Below are 18,120 nucleotides of genomic sequence, written 5' to 3'. Positions count from 1 at the left end.
CTGTAGGAAATGTTCAAGCATCAGGTGGCCATTCAAGGGACTGCAGTTTTTGGCACATATCGGCTTCATTTTTCAGCCCTGGAGGTTGCAGCTTCATCTCAATACATGAAATTACAGTTTGGTAATTTTTGGTCCTTAAAATACTTAAATAATTCTCTGGATATACTGTACATTTTCATATTTTTTGGCTTTTGTATGCAACTTTATTGCTTTTGAAACACTTAAAAGTTGCATGTCATGCTCTCAGCCAGGAAGGAGGGAATAAAGCCCAGGTTTGGCTGCAGACAGACAGATTATAATCAGTGATCCTCCAGTGGCCATGTTATCTGTCTCCTCCAAGCATTCAGCCTCAGTGCTTCTGACCGTAAAGCTCTGTCTCCTGTCTGCTCTGTGTAGTTTTGCTGGGCACAGGGAGGGTGTAAATGTCGCCAGCCTCTGCTGAGCTGCTCTCAGCGCCCAGCAGCAGGCCGGAGATTGGTGCAGCTCCCAGTGACAAAGCTGAGCCTTGCACTGTGCCGGTAAACTAAAAGGTAAAAGGCTGCCAGCATCAATCAGCTGCAGGGAACAGAGAGGAAGAGAAGGAGCATCCTCCTCCCCTGCTGTGGCTGCAGCGGGCTTCCTTTCACAAGAAGTGCAATCCCTCCTCCCTCCCTCACTCTCAGGGCTGTCTGAAAGGGCAAGATGTGGAGAAAAGTGTCTGTGAGACTATTACTAATGTCATTTTAGTTTGTTTTGTGAATAACATTTCACTGTTTTTGTCTTTTGTGTAATGGTTCAAGAAAACAGTATCTTCTGTCAGGAACAGATACTGGGGATAGTGTCACCCTCATAAAGTCATAAATTCACACCTTTCTTTGCCTTTGCAGTCTGGTTTTGAATGACTTATGGCCCAAAACAACATATTTAGTCTTCATCACAGTCTAAATGAGGATTTTAGAAAAAGTTTTTGTATCAGTCCTCATGTCTGTCCGTTGAGCTGTTTCTGTCCCTCTGCCTGTCTGTTTGGGCTCTGGACAATGTCACAGCAGCGATGATGCACTGAGAGGGACACTCGCCAGATATCTGCGAGGCACAGAAATGTCCACTTCCTCCTCACCGCTTCCTGTGTCCATTTGTCAGCGTTTAAATGTCAAGCTGAGTTTCAGACGCTAACTGTTTGCTGTGTTGTCAGAAAAACGTAGCTCAATAGTTACGAAACAGTTATTAAATCTCAAAAGGAGCAGTTTTTACGCTGGCTCTGAGAGCTCACTGTGGGTGGGTGTGTGTTTCCTGTGGGCAGTATTGGCAGGGGCAAACCCACACTAATACTTGTGGACCCCCTGTGGGTTGTCCCATTGCAGTTGCTCAAAGATACTCTTATTCATTTGAGCAAACCACTAAAGAGGAAGTTACTCTCTCTAAAACCTCTTAACCTTGGATTTGAAAAGATTAACAAGATTTTATGATCTGATTTTTTATCATTACATCTCAGCTCTTTACAACTGACTCACAGGCCGGGATGGATTACTGATTAATCTAGCGGACACAGAAGCAGAGGACCAAAGTGTCAGGGTTACTTTGGCCTTTATCTGAAAAAATGTCACTCAAATTAACACATGACAACCAGGAGGAGACTTTGATGACCAAAGAGACACAACTGAACTACAAAAACAACCACAAAGACACACAAAATGATTACTAAGAGATACAAAACAAAACTGAAAAAGGTAAAAAAAAAAAAACCCATCATAAAGTCTGCGTTTGCTCCTGTGTAGGCAATGTGGTGAGGTGTTTTAAATATCTTTGCCCGTGGATCCACTGTGTCATAATCCACCCACGCTCAGGGGACATCCAGGGACATTACATGCAGTATTATAGGCATAATCATAAACATTATGCATTAACCATATACTCTTACACTTGCCTATACTAAAGATCTTGAGAAATATTTATTATCCATTATGGTAAACTGATTTTGGCAATGCATAAATTTTGGATTTGCACATTATTTGCATATTTATGTTGTTGTTATCTTAAACTTTAATATTTGCACTCATTACATATTGCAACAGCTGCGCAGCAATTTTCCTTGGGATAAATAACATTTTATCTTATGTTAAGTAGATGTCTTTAACAGAGAATGGAGCCAGTTGTTCCAGAACTTTTAACTAATGATAAAATTTGTGGTCAACTAAACAGAGAGCCTCTTATGGAAACTTTTATAGTTTTTCCCCTGAAGCAAACAGTAAAAATAAATTGCAAAATAAAACTAGTACCACAAATAGCAACTTCTGGACATCTCTAAACTTCTCTAGTGAAAATAATTATATAAAAATAATTTTGAGGTTTTCTATATCCAAAGGCAGAAATGGGAGCCTTGAAAATTCTGAAGATTCTGTGACAAAGATGGTCATGATTTTCCATTTTGCTGCCCTGGGTACCTTTTAAAAATTTCCCATTGATGCTCATGACTCTCTCATGTGTCTCATGGTTACTTTCTCCCATCTGTACTTGTCAGTCAGAAATTTAAAAACTTACTGGAAAAATAACATTTTTACAAAAAGGAAGTAAAAGCATTTAATCAATCTGGTTAATTGTTCCACTCTCATGCTAAATATTAAGTATCTAATGACTCTACATGTGTTAGCCTGCCTGTTTTCTTTGACCCTCTGCTGTTTCTGGCTCATTGTGCTTGTGATATTTGAACGGGTCAGGCTGGAGTCACAAGAGTCATCCTAAATAGATGGAGCATGTCAGAAACTGACAGATGTCTCTACTTGAGCCTTTGGGGAACTGAACTCTCCCTTCCAAAAGACCAGGTCACAGTAAACCGTAAAAAACATTTCCATCCATCCGGCCAAGAGAGCTGGATGACCGATGTTTAACATCTCAGTTTGACTGTCTCTGCTCCGCAGAGAGCTGAGCGCTCCAAGAACCGATTCAATGATTTCTCCCAAGGTAAAACTCACCACATGGTCCAGGCTGCCACACTGACCCAGATACATCTCTGTTAACAATATTCTTGCAGTTTCCTTTTCTCAACTCAGAGGTTTCTCATTCATCGTGGCATGAAGACATAACTGTCAGATGTGCATGAGCTCTTGCAAATGTGTGTTTTGCATTGCTACGCAACTTCCTGACATAGGTGAAATACTGCTTAGTGCTTCTACAGTATTGTTTACTCACACAGAGGCTACATTACTGCAGTGTTTGCTCCCTCATATATAAGCAGTGGTCATCTGTAACTCAGAACCAACTTTTTAAATATCTTCTATAGCCTTTTTTTTAACACCACAGTGGCCACACAGCCACAGATTGTTCTTTATTTTTGGAATGTCAGAGCCTGAATCTGCTTTTTTATAGGGCACTTCCTCATTCAAAGGCTGCAGGACAATAACTTTCTCTTCCCGTTTGTCACTTGAACCTTGCTTCACCAATTTCCTGTGAAAGGTCAGTCCACCAAAACATCTGTTAGTATTATAACACAATGTAGATTAATGGATTTTTTTCCTCCCAGCAGATTAAAATTCCTATTTACAGGGATTAGGTATAGCTGTTTTTACATGAGAGGCCCTCTGGGGCACCGGCCCACCAGAGGGCACTGTTGTGCAGAGGAGGATTATGGGCTTTTCTATGTTAGACACAATTAAGTCGTTGAGCTTTAATAGCAAACTCAGTTTAAACTACTTCATAAAATGTTTGCAATTTTTATTATATGCTGAATGCAATTTCGTCTCTAGAATTTTTTTCGTAGTGTGATGGTGTAGGAATTTGGCTTTGTTCCTGACGCCAGTAACACACTACATACGTGAACAGTGCGTGTCGCCGAACCTGGGTTGTTTTTTTTTTTCGGCACCTGTGTTAACGACACAGAGCAGCCACACTGCCTGCGTGAGCAGCGCTGCTCAGGCGCGTCTCAGCTGCCTGTCAGCTGCACCACATCTAGAGAAACGGTACTCAACGAGTGCTGCGTGTGGTTGTCAGCATAAATAGACAGTGAAAATGGCATTTTCATATTTATATTGACTCTATACCACCTTTTATTATAGTTCCAATGTCTTTCTCTGTCACAGAGATGAGGGAATACAAAAAAATGTTTTACTCACTAAACATTCCTGCTTCCCTTTCAAAATAAAAGTCCTCTGACAACGTTTCTGTCAAAAGAATCTCATCAGTTGTTGACACTTTTAATTGTGAAATATTTGCAGGACCGTGTTGTTGACAATGCAGGAGCTTGCATGACTTCATAAATAAGTAGAATTGTGCTTATGAATGTGGAAATACAATATTCAAAGCAGCAGACAGCCTGCAGAAGCATCACAGCCACAGCACTGCCAGTATGAACACTGCGAGCGTGAAACACGCTGCAGTTCAGCAAGGTTGCCGTCACGCGCTGCTCATGCAGGCAGTGTGTTTCTGGCGAGGTGCTGCTCGCCTGTTTCAGCTTGGTGAGGGACGGCAGAGGTCCTGGCGGCGTAGTGGACTGGACAAACGGCTGCGCATGCATGCGTGTGCTCAACACGCACTTTGGTTTAGTAAGTGAGGCCTGATGGCCAGGGCCCCATTAGCATTCCCATTAGTTGATTTGATTGGCGCAAGGGTGGGCACCGTGCAGGTCTTGCTTACCTTAGCTAAGAAGGGACAGATGTTGAATCGTTTAGACTATTTAATACTGTGTTTGGGACCACATTGACTGAATGACTTAATCATATCACAAGAGGGAAAAGATAAGAGATAAGACAAGATCATTCAACCAGGACTGGTTCAAAAAGAAAATGTGGCTACCCGCTAGCACACATAAAAAAGCCCAGGTGACAAGACACAGGTGCAGTGAGTCTGTGAGTCTAGATTATTGTTATTCATAGGTAGGCTATTGAGTTTTGACTGCAGTGTTGAGCCGCTGGTTTGAGCATGACACAAGTTTGACACACAGGTGTCAGAGGGTGATTCAATGGACTTACTTCTATGTGGAATTGATTATGTAGTTTGCATATTATTTAAATTTTACTGAAGTTTGGGTAATGAGTTGCTGGCGATAAGTGCACTCTCTGGGTGTGTGAGTGTGTGGAAGATTTAACCTCACGCAGGCTCCCTGATCGAGCTGTTCACCTCAGCTTAAATAGCTGTTTGACTGTAGTACATTGTGTGTGTCGGACTCATATGTTGACTGTCTTGTATTAGCTGTGCACTATCAGTATTCTATCATGGATAGATGAGGTTAGTGGAGTGGATAATTTATCTGGAGCAGTGAAGCAAAATGGCGTAAAAAAATCTGATGAACCATCAGGTAGAAAAACAATAAGAATAAAAGAAATAGCAATCAGTGTTTCACTCCTTTATATTATTGATTATCTGTAGAGAATAAGTCTAAAAACAATAAAGTATATCTGTGAGTGATTATTGCTGATTTTATACCTGTATCTGGGCAATGTATCCTCCAGGATACAGACATTAAAAGCCTAATCATCAAAGTTGTGATTATGCAAATCATTATTTTTCAACAAGAACATAAAAAATAATCCTTGAAAACAATTTTCTAAAAACAGAAGTCCCCCAAAATATAATAAACATTAAAAAAAAACAACAACAATACGTACGTCATGGCCATCGACTTTGTTCAAGTAGAATTACATTTTGCTACCTATGATGAGTATATTTTTGAATGTTGACATAAGGTCACACGACTTGAGTAGTTGACCCATTGCACCTTTTTGTTTCACATTATTATTAAGTACACCCACTTAATGTCCCTCCCTCCACATCCTGTCAAATACCTCTGTCCCCCAGCATACAGAAACCATTTACGGTAGCCAGGGGGGAGCAGAGTAAAAGTGCACTTCAGCTTCAATATCATACAATATCAACACAGAAGTCATGTTGTACACTTCAGAAACAAAACATTGGAAAAAAAAATCTCAGTTTAAGTAATTTGGGTATATTTGCAGTATGACAGTATCACTATGAGACAGATGCTGCCACCATGTGGTACACAAATGAATAACAAATAAACCCTTAGATCATGTTCAGTGCACTTTATTTATTTACAAAAACATGTCAGTTAAGATTGCCATTTCAAGCCAGAAAAACACACATTGTATTTACCACTGATTTATCCCAAAGTGCAGCTGGTGAGATTACAACAGAGCAGAAAGTGCATCAGTACAAGTTAAAATGTGCCATCATACATGGGTTACATCAACAAGAAAAATCTGATTCCTTAATGCACTATGGGACAAATATTACATACAGGACAAATATGACATACAGCAATACTAACATCAAAATAAAAGCATTAACCAAACACTAATAACCCCCCTTATTACTTTATTTCATATATTAAATCTAAGTTTTCTTGGAAACAAATTAGCAGAAAAAAAGACCATATTAACCATGTTTGATTAAAAAAAACAGCCAATGGGTCTACTTTGCATGTGAATCTGCAGAAGAGCGTTTATCACAACATAGTTTGAAGCTTTACCAGTGATTACTGTAGCAGATAAAAGCCATGTCTTGGCTGCATGAAAGATGTTTACACTGTGATTTTGTAGTTTTATCCAACAGCAGTTCCCAGTGATTTGGCAGCTTACTCTGTGATTCTGAGTACGGCATGCTGATCACATGGCGGGGGCACCAGCGGCTGAAATGTTAATAAATACAAGATTTTTACTTGACAAGTCAATTAAAGGCAAGTTTCCAGTAAGCCCAAGAGTTTGGTTTTAATTACATGATTAGGATTTACTTTTTTTTTCACTTCAAGGAAAGTAGCCATAAAAGGCAATTGTATTGATTCAGAGGTACAGAAACTGTGAGGTGTGATATGGTTGAGAGAATCAGTCGAAGTCATTGTCTCATAAAGACCAGTACTCACACTTGAGTTGGAAATAGCAGGGCTCACAGTAGGGTTTCCCGTTTCGGATTCGAACCTGGATTCCAGTCTCAGTTCCTCCGAGATGTCGTTTGCAGCCCACACACTGCGAGGGGGAGGGAGAGGTGAGAAGACTCTCGAGGACTTCTAAGAGAAACGCAGCTGACCTGTAACGTGGGCCTTTTGTGTCCAAATTATCTCACCAGATTGTCCGCCACCCAAGCACACAACAACTAAGCTTTGTTTTTGCATAAAACACACACGGTACATAAATATTCTGTGAGTGCTAGGTGCGTCTGTAACTTACATGGAGCAGAGAGGGAATCAACTTTGACATCTACATGCTGATGAACATAGGTCGACTAAATGTGTGAGTCCTCTGCCAGTGAGATTTTCACAATAAGCATCCAAAAGCAAAGCACGACAACAGACAAGCTTCTTCCACTAAACCAACCAAATGCAGAAAACTAAAGGCAGAGAGAGAGATAGTATGCGAGACACCAGACTGGACCACCAGGCCAGACACCCTACGCAGACTAGGAAAAAAGCTGGTTAGACAAGACAGAAGCACAGAAAGGTGTCAGCAATACTTCTGTCGGCTTGTGACTATAAAGCTGATTGCACTGTAAATCTATAGAAATGAGACTCCTGCTGACCATACCAAAGGTGCGGTCACATTAGTCTTCAGTCTTATCAAATTTTCCCACCACATAACCACCAAATAACTGGATGTCATGTTACAACTCTGAAGCACGTAACATACATATTGAGCAATATGATTGTAGGTGAAAGCAGTCTCTGTCCAAATATGTTACAAATTTTAAACAATTTTCCAAGAAAAACAGCAAGAGAAAATGTTAATTGATATTAATTTCTATTACTGTGCATATTAGGAGTTGGGCAGACAGAAAACCAGCTGGTGGTGCTAATTCTTCAGCTGAGTGCCATTACTAATGCAGAAAAAGAGGCAGAGTGATAAAATCAAATGTCTAATTTCTTTCATCTATTATTGTGTATGTACATATGTTCTTTATTAATCAGCGTTTTTATCATGTTATATCTGTAGTTGGTAACCTTTTTTTTTCATATTTGCTGAAACTCATTATAGTCACACAGCACTAAATGAGACAGAAAATCTGTGGGAAAAAAATTCATATTCCTCTGCCTACTCTATTGCCTCAGCAGCGCTGATCAAATATGAACTCTAGATTCTGTTACTGTGTTGCCATTTTTTCAACTCAGATATTTTCAGAAAAGGTTTGCACTGGCCGTTGGGCGATGCTTGGTTTGTAGCTTAATTTTTTTTTTTACAGACTGTCTCATATAATTCTTAAAAGTTAACTAACTTAAATTGTATTTAGTTCTTTTAATTGAGCTCTATGAATAAATTTGACTGACTTGATTTGACTTAGTTTTCCATTCACATATTTTTCTGTGTTGCCATTTTCCATCTCTTTGGTGGAGCAGAAGCTTAAGTCACTTCCTTTGTGTATATTATGATATAATTATCATTGCACTTAGTAACTTTTTGGTTTTATCAATACGCAAACTTTTCCACCACAACCCAGCATAGAAACTTTTCTGCAATATTTGGACATGTATTGCTGGTGTCTCCATCTCAGGTATTTTTCAAATGCAAATGTGCATAACACAGGTGGGAGGTGGTGCTGTGGTTATTAGTCTGATAATATTGTGTACTGTGCAGGGATTGGAGCTGCTGTGACCACACCTTAACCTGGTCATGACCTCTCACCTGGAAACAGGCAAGGTGGAAGCAGAGACTAAGAGCCTCTATGACCATGGCTGCCCCACTACCCAGGACACGCTCACACACACAGCAAGTCCTCCTGCCACTGACCATCCTGGGGCAGCACATGTTAACAGTGTGAGGCCAAAATGAACAAGACAGTGAAAATAACACACGACAGCATGCATAAGAGAGACAGGGTCTATATTTGTGTGGTTACATACCCGCCATGATGAGAGGAGTCAAATGTATGTCTCTGGGATAACATAGACCCAGTGCTGTAGCGGGAGGAGGAGTTCCTACTCGGGGCATAGTAACCTGCAGCAGCTGAATGAGGACGAGGGTAACTGAATGTAGCAGTGGAGAGTGGAGACTGACGTAAAGAGTCCAGGTCGTCCAGAGACTCGTATCTGCAGAGAAGAAAACAGTAGCAAGAGGGTCAAAGGAAAAGTACTCCATTTTTTGTGAAACAAACAGTTGTCTAAGGTGCAATGGGGCCCCACTTTGTCCAAATACACCCACCTCTTCATGGGAACCCCGAGATAGACCGGCTCCTTATAAAAGCTGCTGCTGCGCTGACGTATCCAGCTGTTGTCGGTCAGAAGTTGAGTCCTTTTCTTCATCTCCTCCAGAATCTGCTGCCTGTCTTTCTCAGCTTTAGACACAGCCTGTACTTTTATTTTCCTCTCATCACCTGGACCAATCAAAGTTTGGGGAGGCGTTAGCTAAGAACATCATAAAAGCAGAGGGGGATGTTATGACAAAGATGGCAGACTAACCTCTTGCCTGTTTGTAGGGGCCAGCTAAGGCTGGAGTAGACATGGACTTCGCCCTTATGAGTGGAAAGAAATAGACACATTATTCTATAAAAAAAACATTATTTTAATGTTTTTTTTTGTTTTTTTTTAAGGGTTCTACGCTAAACTGATTGCATGCTGATGTTGGCTTCAAGGTGGGTTATCCTCTCACAAGAGAATGCCATGTGATATTGAACTAACATCCTCCTAACAAAAGCAGCCAATCATCTTGTGTCATATTATTTGCTTTACAACCAACAAGACTTTGCTGTTGTTACAGACATACAACACCAGGACCTTTATCCCCAAAGCTAATTTAAAGGAGCTGAATGCAACATTCAGAGCGATAATAAATCAGCAAACCACTTTCAGTCTCATGCGCTGGAAATGTTTATTTCAAGATCAGAGTGTAGTTAGACTTTGACATCTAGACTCCAGCCTCATCACTCCCTGCAGATATTTGTTGCATGAGATATCTGGGAATGATGATAATCTTCACCTAGCTGGAGCCTGCAGGTCTGTGCTGGGGTGGAGGTGGTGCTGAAAGAGCAGGCAGCAGTACTGATGCAGCAAGGCAGCAACAGCATTGAAAAGGCATGACAAGGGCGAGTTGGGGAAATGTTTGCAGCTTAAATAGCCAAATCAAGAGGATGTGTTTGTATGGAGAGTGACAAATGACATGTGTGTATGAATCAGTGCAGCTCAAGTTGACTGCTTTAACTTGCTCACAGGCATCGCTCCATATTTGCTATGTAAAGATAAAGTGGAGTAATGGCCTCCCTAACAGAGAATGAAGCCATGCTACCTCTGTTTGTGATGTAATCTGAGCTTCTCTGTGGTTTGTTGTGATAAGCTGGTCTGGCTACATGTGCGTGTTAGTGCATTGTATGTATCCCACTGGCTCGCTCATCACCAGCATTTAGCACCGCACTTGTACAGCGGGTTACCGCTTTAAAGGGTGGCGGAAAAAAAACAATTCAGTATAAACTTACGATATTTTGCGTGGCAATATTGTGCCGTTACATAGACACCAATATCGATTCTTTGAATAAATTATTTGTATAGTATTTCAAATACAATTAAACTTTTGCTAGCTTACTAGAATAACATGATCGATTGCTTTTTTTTGGTCAACTAGATACATTTTGCAACAACACAAATTATTTGAGGAAAATGGACAGTAGTTGAAAAAAGGCAGAAAAAGCCCAACATAATGAAATAAACAATGTCGCAATCCTCAGCATATTGTAAAATAGAAAAAATCACACAAAAAAAATCATATCGTGACTTGTATCATGATAGCATTGTAATGGCCTCTGGATAATCTCGCCCTTCTGTTTATGGAGTTAGCATCGCTAGCTGCGAGCCACTGGCTCAGCCACCTCCATGTTAAGAACTGTGTGCAGACAACTCACATGTTCTCAATTTCATACAGAACCCCTTTAAGAACTATTATATTGTATGTAGTCCCACATCATACTGAGCTAATGTTGTTCTGACCTGTGTGCAGGAGACAGCTGTTCAAAGTCCTCAGCCCTGAGGAACAGCATGAAAAGCATTAAGACCCAGCAAGCAGCAGAAAGCACAGCAGATTCAGCAACAGCAGCAATGCAGAAAAAATCATTTCAAGTCAGTCACAAACAGGTGAAAATTTGTAAAAAAAAATATTTCACACCTTGCATTCAATAGTAAGAACAAGGATTGCACATATGTTTAATGCTGTTGCACTGAGCAGGGATGGAAGAAAGCTGACGATGTTTGTGATATTTAAACAGTTAGAGAAAAAAAAATGTATTTACCAGGCTTGTTCAGTAATTTTGTCATGCTGCTCTCCTTGTGCTCTACTTTGAGGTTTTGATCCTGCTTCTTTCAGCTCATCTCTGTCAGGGCTCTGCTCCTCTTCTCTGCTTTTATTTGTCAATCCATTCACGTGGAGCTGAGTGCTGGCAGGGCCCCCACCACCATTGGTCATCTCAAATGTGTTCTGCTTCAAATGCATGAGAAAACAAATGACAATTCTGTAGGAGCAGTTTTTCTCAAATTCCTCTAAGGGGAACAAAGAATCCAAAAAGGCAAATATTCCCAATGAATTATAGTCACAGGGGATTGTGTTTTACAACAGCAAAACTATATAAAAACATCTGTTTTCAAACCCTCACACAACTCATGCAGGATAATCCAAGTCGTTTAGTAATTTGTGTGCTCAGTACATCCCAAACACATGCATTTTTACTTGTGATGTACAGTTTAAAACATTTCTGCATAACGAGTCTCCAGATAAGGTATGCCTTTTGTTTTGTGCAGAAGTGTTTTAAATATGATGTTTTCAGTGAATATGCATGTGTTTGGGATGTACTGAGCATATGTATAGATGAATGAGGCTTGGATTATCTTGCACAAGTTGTGTGAGAGGTGGTCGATGGATGTTTTGATATAATTTTGGCCCCTTTTAGAATCCACTTGAAGAAGTCTGTTTACTGTTACTGCATCGTTTTACTTCCCAAATACAACTTGATCTAGAATGAGTAATTCATATACAAATGATCATATGAGGGGTGAATTGTTCTCCTATCGGGGCTGAGGACCATCCATTGAGTCACATAGGGCTCCTAAAACTATTAAAAAGAAAAGCAACACTGTAAAACATGCATTTAATTAACAGCAACGTTGAGGGTGGCATGTTGCACATCTCCCTCTCAGCACAATTGCCACAAATGTGTCACAGCTAAACCAATTTACAATTTGCTTATTGGTGAAAGACAGCCTCCTTTAATTTAAAATAAAATGATTTTAAAATTAAAAAAATGTTTAATGATCACTTTGTTACAACTAAAAATGTTTTGCAGCATGAAAAAATGGCACACAGGACCACAACATTACTCCTACCTTCCTGCATAACTCTCGTTTTGCTTCTTGTTGTGCTCTCTGCCACTCTGATTCAAGCCTCTCCTGATCCCGCTGGTATTTCTCCTGAAAAAGCAAAGACACAAGCACACATGCACATCGAAATGTTGCTTTAAACTTCAGATGAAGCTCATTGAGGAGTGTGCTGTGTAGCTCCGAGTTGAGAATGGGAGTCTTTACCTGTAGGAGGCGCTCCTGCTCTTCCTGCCACTTCTCCTGACGCCTTCGATCCTCCTCGCGGTCCCACGACCAGCTGGATGAGGAGGGGCTGAGGGATGGCACCTGGAGCTGGTGATGCACAAACAGACTGTGGGCTCAAACATGATCACAGTGCAGTGCACACCCTCTTACAACACACACACACACGCACGCACACACACACACACACACAGACACACACACAACTTATGTTTGAACATGCATACAAACATCCTTTGATCAAGCGGTATGGTAACTTACATCAGATATTGCAGATTCTGAGCCTCCTATGAGAGAAAACAACAAGTCAGCAGAGACACAGTCTTTCCTAAACAGGATCAAGTCGTATGTAATATTGACAGGCCACACATGCACCACATTGAGGACATATTAAGATGGTTTATCTGTTCATGCATCGTGTATTTTGTCTTGTTGAGTAAACTGCCAAAACTTTACTTTGTTTATCCTGCTGACCTCTGACACCCAACAGACTCCATTTAAATCAATAGTAATTTTAATCACTGTAAAACACTTCATTCAAAGTTGATAGAAACTAAATTAATTTCACAAAAACATTTCAGTTTTTCTTTCCACTGTTTTAGCAATCACTGACTCTGGTTTGGTTGAAAGAAACCCTTAATTAACCCAGTTAGATGTGAAAACATGCTGGCTCTGTACACACTAAAATTACTGTTTATTTAAATGGCATCTTGTGGGTTTGGGTAAACAAAAAGATCACATTCTTAAACAAAAAGATCCATCTCTGTCAGAATCCTTTCCATAATGTTGTCTGACACTCACAGCAATCCTTGCCTGTCAGTGATGTGCATTGAGAGTGCATATGCCTCAACTGGTTTCATTGCAGCTGCCAGCTGCAGCCCTCTCGCTCAATACTGGACCAATTTAAAAAAAAAAATTGATGTCTCCATTAGTCATTTAGACACAAAGACTTGGAGGACAAAAAGGGTCCGGCTTGAAAAATACAGCCCTGCAAGAGGCCTTAGTTGCTATAAAACAATGTTCACTGAAGACCAAAATACAAAACTTGTGGGCTAAAATTACTTTTGTAGATCCTCACCTGCAGGACTGGCTCAAATATTTGGCAACTATCAAATGTCAGATGGTCCAGATGTGCCGTGAGGGGTCTATAAATCTTAACTACTCTCATTTGCTCACTGATAAGACCTGAACAGGACACCTGTATGTAAATCAGCATACTAATCTGCTAATGTATTCGCAGCTCAAAGATACTGTGCACAAATACAGACAAAGAAACGGGCAAAGAGTTAAGCATGCAAAAGTAAATAAACAAAAGGTGTTCACACACTGCATGACCGCATGAAGATGCTGAACAACAGTTCAGAAAAACACCGCACACAGTGAAAACATTTACCACACAAGTAAACCCATGAGCTGAATCCTGCAGAGCCTGAAGAGCCATGGTAGTGAGACACACATCAGATCCATTAACAACCACAAACGACAGCATTATAAATAACTCAGCCGTTACACAAAAGAATGAGGAGGTTGCCAATTAAAAACTTGGAATGATATAGACGTGATTGATGCCGTCAGCTCTGTGGTTGCTAGGTAAATTTTATCCCAGTTTGCCAAAAACATCACCAGCTTGAGGGAAAAATACAGAAACATTTATTTTGAAATAATTATTTAGAAATTCTACATCTTTAATAGTTACTCTGAAGTTTGACTGCTTTGATTCAAATAATGTTGTTATGGTGGTAGTAAAGTAAGGGCCCCCCTTCTTACAATCCTTAATGGGACAGGTCACCTCATATTCAAAAATTCTCTTACCTGTAGTGCTATTTATCGGTCTCGGTTGTTTTTGTATGAGGTGCCATGTGTTGGAGATATCATCTGTAGAGATGTCTGCCTTCTCTAGAATAAAATGGAAGTATTTGGCACTTGGTTTGTGGTGCTCAAAGCGCCAAAATAATTAATCTATCTAATTCATTAATCTTGTCAGGAATCATGACCCAGTTACTCATGATAATCCACAGTCCTTGTTCTAAGCAGTTTCATGTTGGAACTATTTTCTTTCCCCTGAACTACACCATACAAACATGCACCTACAGCCATCTCACACAGTATTACTGAGCTAGCTGATGTTACAGCTTAGCTGTGGAGAACTTAAATGTCTTGTAGTCTGTTAGTTGAGGCATGCTTCCTGCTTCACATTGATACAGTTGGTGGGCGTAGTTTGATAGAACGAAAATAGTTCCTACATGAAATGGCTCAAAATACAGTCTGTGGATTATCTTGAGTAAAGCAGATTACAGTTTCTGGAAAGAGAAATTTCTGTTGAGTTTTTCAAATGTATTTTTTTTGGCACTTGGAGCACCACAAGCTGAGTGCCATCTAGTTCCATTATTAGTGAGAGAAGGCAAACATCTCTACAGCCAATATCTCCAACACTCTGCAACTCACACCAAAACAACCTGGACTGATAAATAGCACACAGGTAAGAGGTAAGAACAGGTACTTTTAAATTAGCTTTGAATTAATACCCAACACTTAAACCACACCAAGCACCAGCCACCAAAGCTGCTACACAAAGAGTTAGAGTTCAGACTTGAATTTTACCTTTTTGTTTGAAAAATTCTGCCCTCTTTTTTTGATTTTTCCTACTAATAGTATCATAATCTATACAGAGGAAGGACAGATAAGGTGAGAAAATGACTTTATGTGAAGAGTTATTAAAAAGGAGATGAGGCTTTTACAGACTTTATTCCTGTTATTACCTTTACTTCTGGCTGTCTTGTGGTGGTCAGAAAGTTCTCCATGCATGACTTTACCCTGTAAAACCTGGGCAGGTGAAAGAACCGCTGATGAGCACCACTTAATATGCTGCATCCATTTTTGATTTTTCTGGCTAAAACATTGCTCACATTGTCTGTCTGCCCATTGAATTGGGACAAATTCCTGCCTGCGGTTTCTGCAGAGGCACCACTGTTGGCATGGTGATCAGGGCGACCCGTCAGAACGGGCGCCGCAGCAGTCAGATTGAGGGTGACCCTGCTCTGGCCTGGCTGGTTGTGATGGCTCCCCTCACTGGTGCTCCAATCTAATGAAAACAACCAGCCATCAAAACCACACTGCAAACCAATGTTTGAGACCACCGGCTGGAAGTTAGAGGTCAAATTAGCACAAATAATTAAGGTGGAAAGAGACGAAGCCTTTTTTTGGCTCATTATCTTACCCTTGTTGCCATAGCGCCGGATGTCCATGGTCAGACTGCCAGTTTGTAGGGAAGATGTCATTTTATCCTTCCACTGGTTGTAGTTCATGTGTGCCACTGCAACTCCATTAACAGCCACAATCTCATCGTCCACACGCAGCTGGCAAAGCTCCGCTGGACTGTCTGTGGGGGGAGGGACACGCGTCAGGGAGATGAACAAAGATGAGGACAGCAAAACATAAAAAAAAGGTGCCGCCTTCAGAAATGATTTTTTTTAGCACCAAGTGAGCTGCAGCATTGAGGACAAGGTTGCTGGTCCAAGTTGAAAAGTAGGTTAGTAAACCAAAACTACAAGCAACGAGTATGTGACACCTGTCACTTCTACAGACATTAAACATTCATGGTTGAGCTTTAAAGGTCCAGAGTGTAGGACTGAGGAGGGGATAAGTAATGCATGACATTGGAATTTTTTGCGGATATCCCGATATAAAAAACAACCCATTTGGCCAATAACCAATATCGACATCCACTTTTATCCCCAACTCATTCCTACTGCATTGTTTATGAAGTGTTTATTCTGTGTTGATAATATTTTCATTTTCTATTGTCTGTTTTTTTTGTGCTATTTTTGGAGCGCTTTGGTCAACTGCTGTTTTTTATCATTATTATTATTATCATTATTATTTTGGCTTTTGCCTTTATTTAATCAGACAGATTATGTGTGAAAGGGGGAGAGAGAGGGGATGACACGCAGCCGAAAGCCGCAGGTTAAAGTTGATCCTGGGCTGCTGCAGGAAGGGCATGGGTGAGCTAGAACTGCTGTTGTTTTTAAATGTGCTGTATGAACAAATTTGAATTGAATTGAAAAAAGTTATTAAGTCTCTTCTCTAGTGGAATTATCATATTATGCAAACTCTTATCATAATGGCCCACCAGCAGATGAAGATATGAAATACAATGCTTCTCAGTGTAGTTAATATTCATTCATGAAGACAAAAGAAAGACAAGTACTTCAACTTGGGGTCAGTGGTTTGTATGTGGTATGATGTTTTGTTCCTGGTCACTTTGTCAATTAAAACAATATTATCGGATATTATCTTGCATCCATAGAGGATATACTGGCAGACATGGAATTTAATAAAATGAGTTTTGTCATGGTACACTGTCCTATTTTGTCTGTCCTGCATGGCTGTGAGGTCAGGTGGGCTGGGCTTACTTTGGGGTAGATCCTGTGTAAGTCTGAAAGGGGGCGGGTGGAAATAATTAAGAGAGAGGATTAAGGGCAGGTGTGGAGCCCCAGTTTGTTTTCTGAGTGCTGCAAGGAAGACAGATGGTGGAGTTTACCCTTTTCCCCAAAAAGTTTTGTTTACTGGAATTGTCTGAGTGTTTAATGAATGGCAGCTGAGTGCTGAGGCAAAGCAACGATGGATCACGGAAAGTAAGCTGACCGAGTGACAGCCAATGGCTCTAAGTGAGGCAACAGGTAGGCGCAAATCCCTCACTTTTAGCCTGGCAACCAAATGCTCACTTTCTGATAATATATGGTCAGGCAGCCAAGCCCTGGACGAGAGTTCATGGAGAGTAATAGTATCAAGTGACCGGGATTGTGTTTGCTGTGACAGTATGTTTTCTTTGGTGTATAATCCCCTGAAAAGAACTGTTGTGCTCTCATTACCTTACAATGAGTTATGGCGTTTTTATGCTATTTTGGATGACATACTGTACTAGGACATTTTTATGCAATTTTGTTTGCTGTTTATTTTTCATTGGGAGTGGGTCCTCGTTCACAGAGTCCACTACGTTGCACCGTCATGTTTCTACAGTAGCCCAGGAGACACAAACCAAACGCAGGCTCTAGATAGTGTCATTTGGGTTTGTTTTTTCTACTGTATGTCACAAGCAGCATCGGAGAAACGCTGACTTTTTATGTAAAACTGCTTTAGTTAGTGTTTTTACCTGTTTAAATCACCGGGTTCATTTGTTTTTGAGAGGAAGAGACCTTTGCAGATAATTTTGCTGCTGATGAAGACACCTTGCATGTCAGGATCTTAAATTATCAGAGAACAGATGAGCTTAGATTAGGAAGTACCAGGCTGATAAGCATTAGAAAAACAGTGATTTTTACATTAAACTGCTTTAGTCATTGTTTTTGTTTTTGTTATTTTTTTTACTGGTTTTAATCACCAGGCCCCTTTGTTTTGTAGAGGAAGAGACCTCTGTGGATAATTCAGCTCCTGGCACAAACCTCCTTAAGGTCTGGATCATGTAACCAGAGGAAAAAAAGGTGAGCACACATTAGTAGGTGCTGTGCTAGGCTTTTGATACAGCTTTATTCATCGTTTTCAACAGTTTTAACCACCTGGTCTGTTTGTTTTGAGAGGAAGAGACCTCTGCAGATAATTCAGCTCTATTAAAAAACCACTTAAAGTAAGTG

General features: G+C 40.4%; 1 protein-coding gene across 7 annotated transcripts in view; it reads right to left on the bottom strand.

The window, feature by feature from the left end:
* Positions 1-6,008: 6,008 nt before the first annotated feature.
* The window catches only part of lmo7b (LIM domain 7b), a 38,104-nt gene continuing 25,992 nt past the window's right edge, over positions 6,009-18,120 (bottom strand). For 2 of the 7 annotated variants that reach the window (XM_042493250.1, XM_042493276.1), the window contains 13 exons: positions 15,708-15,869; positions 15,397-15,572; positions 15,250-15,313; positions 12,752-12,777; positions 12,473-12,580; positions 12,275-12,358; positions 11,188-11,375; positions 10,889-10,924; positions 9,371-9,423; positions 9,114-9,285; positions 8,816-9,001; positions 6,848-6,950; positions 6,009-6,616 (listed from right to left, as the gene is read on the bottom strand). In XM_042493250.1, the coding sequence (XP_042349184.1) occupies positions 6,563-6,616; positions 6,848-6,950; positions 8,816-9,001; positions 9,114-9,285; positions 9,371-9,423; positions 10,889-10,924; positions 11,188-11,375; positions 12,275-12,358; positions 12,473-12,580; positions 12,752-12,777; positions 15,250-15,313; positions 15,397-15,572; positions 15,708-15,869 (1,412 nt within the window). In that variant the 3' untranslated portion in view covers positions 6,009-6,562. Of the gene's footprint in view, positions 6,617-6,847; positions 6,992-8,815; positions 9,002-9,113; positions 9,286-9,370; positions 9,424-10,888; positions 10,925-11,187; positions 11,376-12,274; positions 12,359-12,472; positions 12,581-12,751; positions 12,778-15,249; positions 15,314-15,396; positions 15,573-15,707; positions 15,870-18,120 lie in introns of all 7 variants that reach the window. The other 5 variants (XR_006106126.1, XR_006106127.1, XM_042493259.1 and 2 more) reach the window with 5 other exon arrangements.

The sequence above is a fragment of the Plectropomus leopardus genome, chromosome 1 (assembly GCF_008729295.1).
Source record: "Plectropomus leopardus isolate mb chromosome 1, YSFRI_Pleo_2.0, whole genome shotgun sequence".
Classification (NCBI taxonomy): Eukaryota; Metazoa; Chordata; class Actinopteri; order Perciformes; family Serranidae; genus Plectropomus; species Plectropomus leopardus.
The sequence above is the reverse complement of the archived record's forward strand: the minus strand, read 5'-3'. Positions and strand labels throughout refer to the sequence as shown.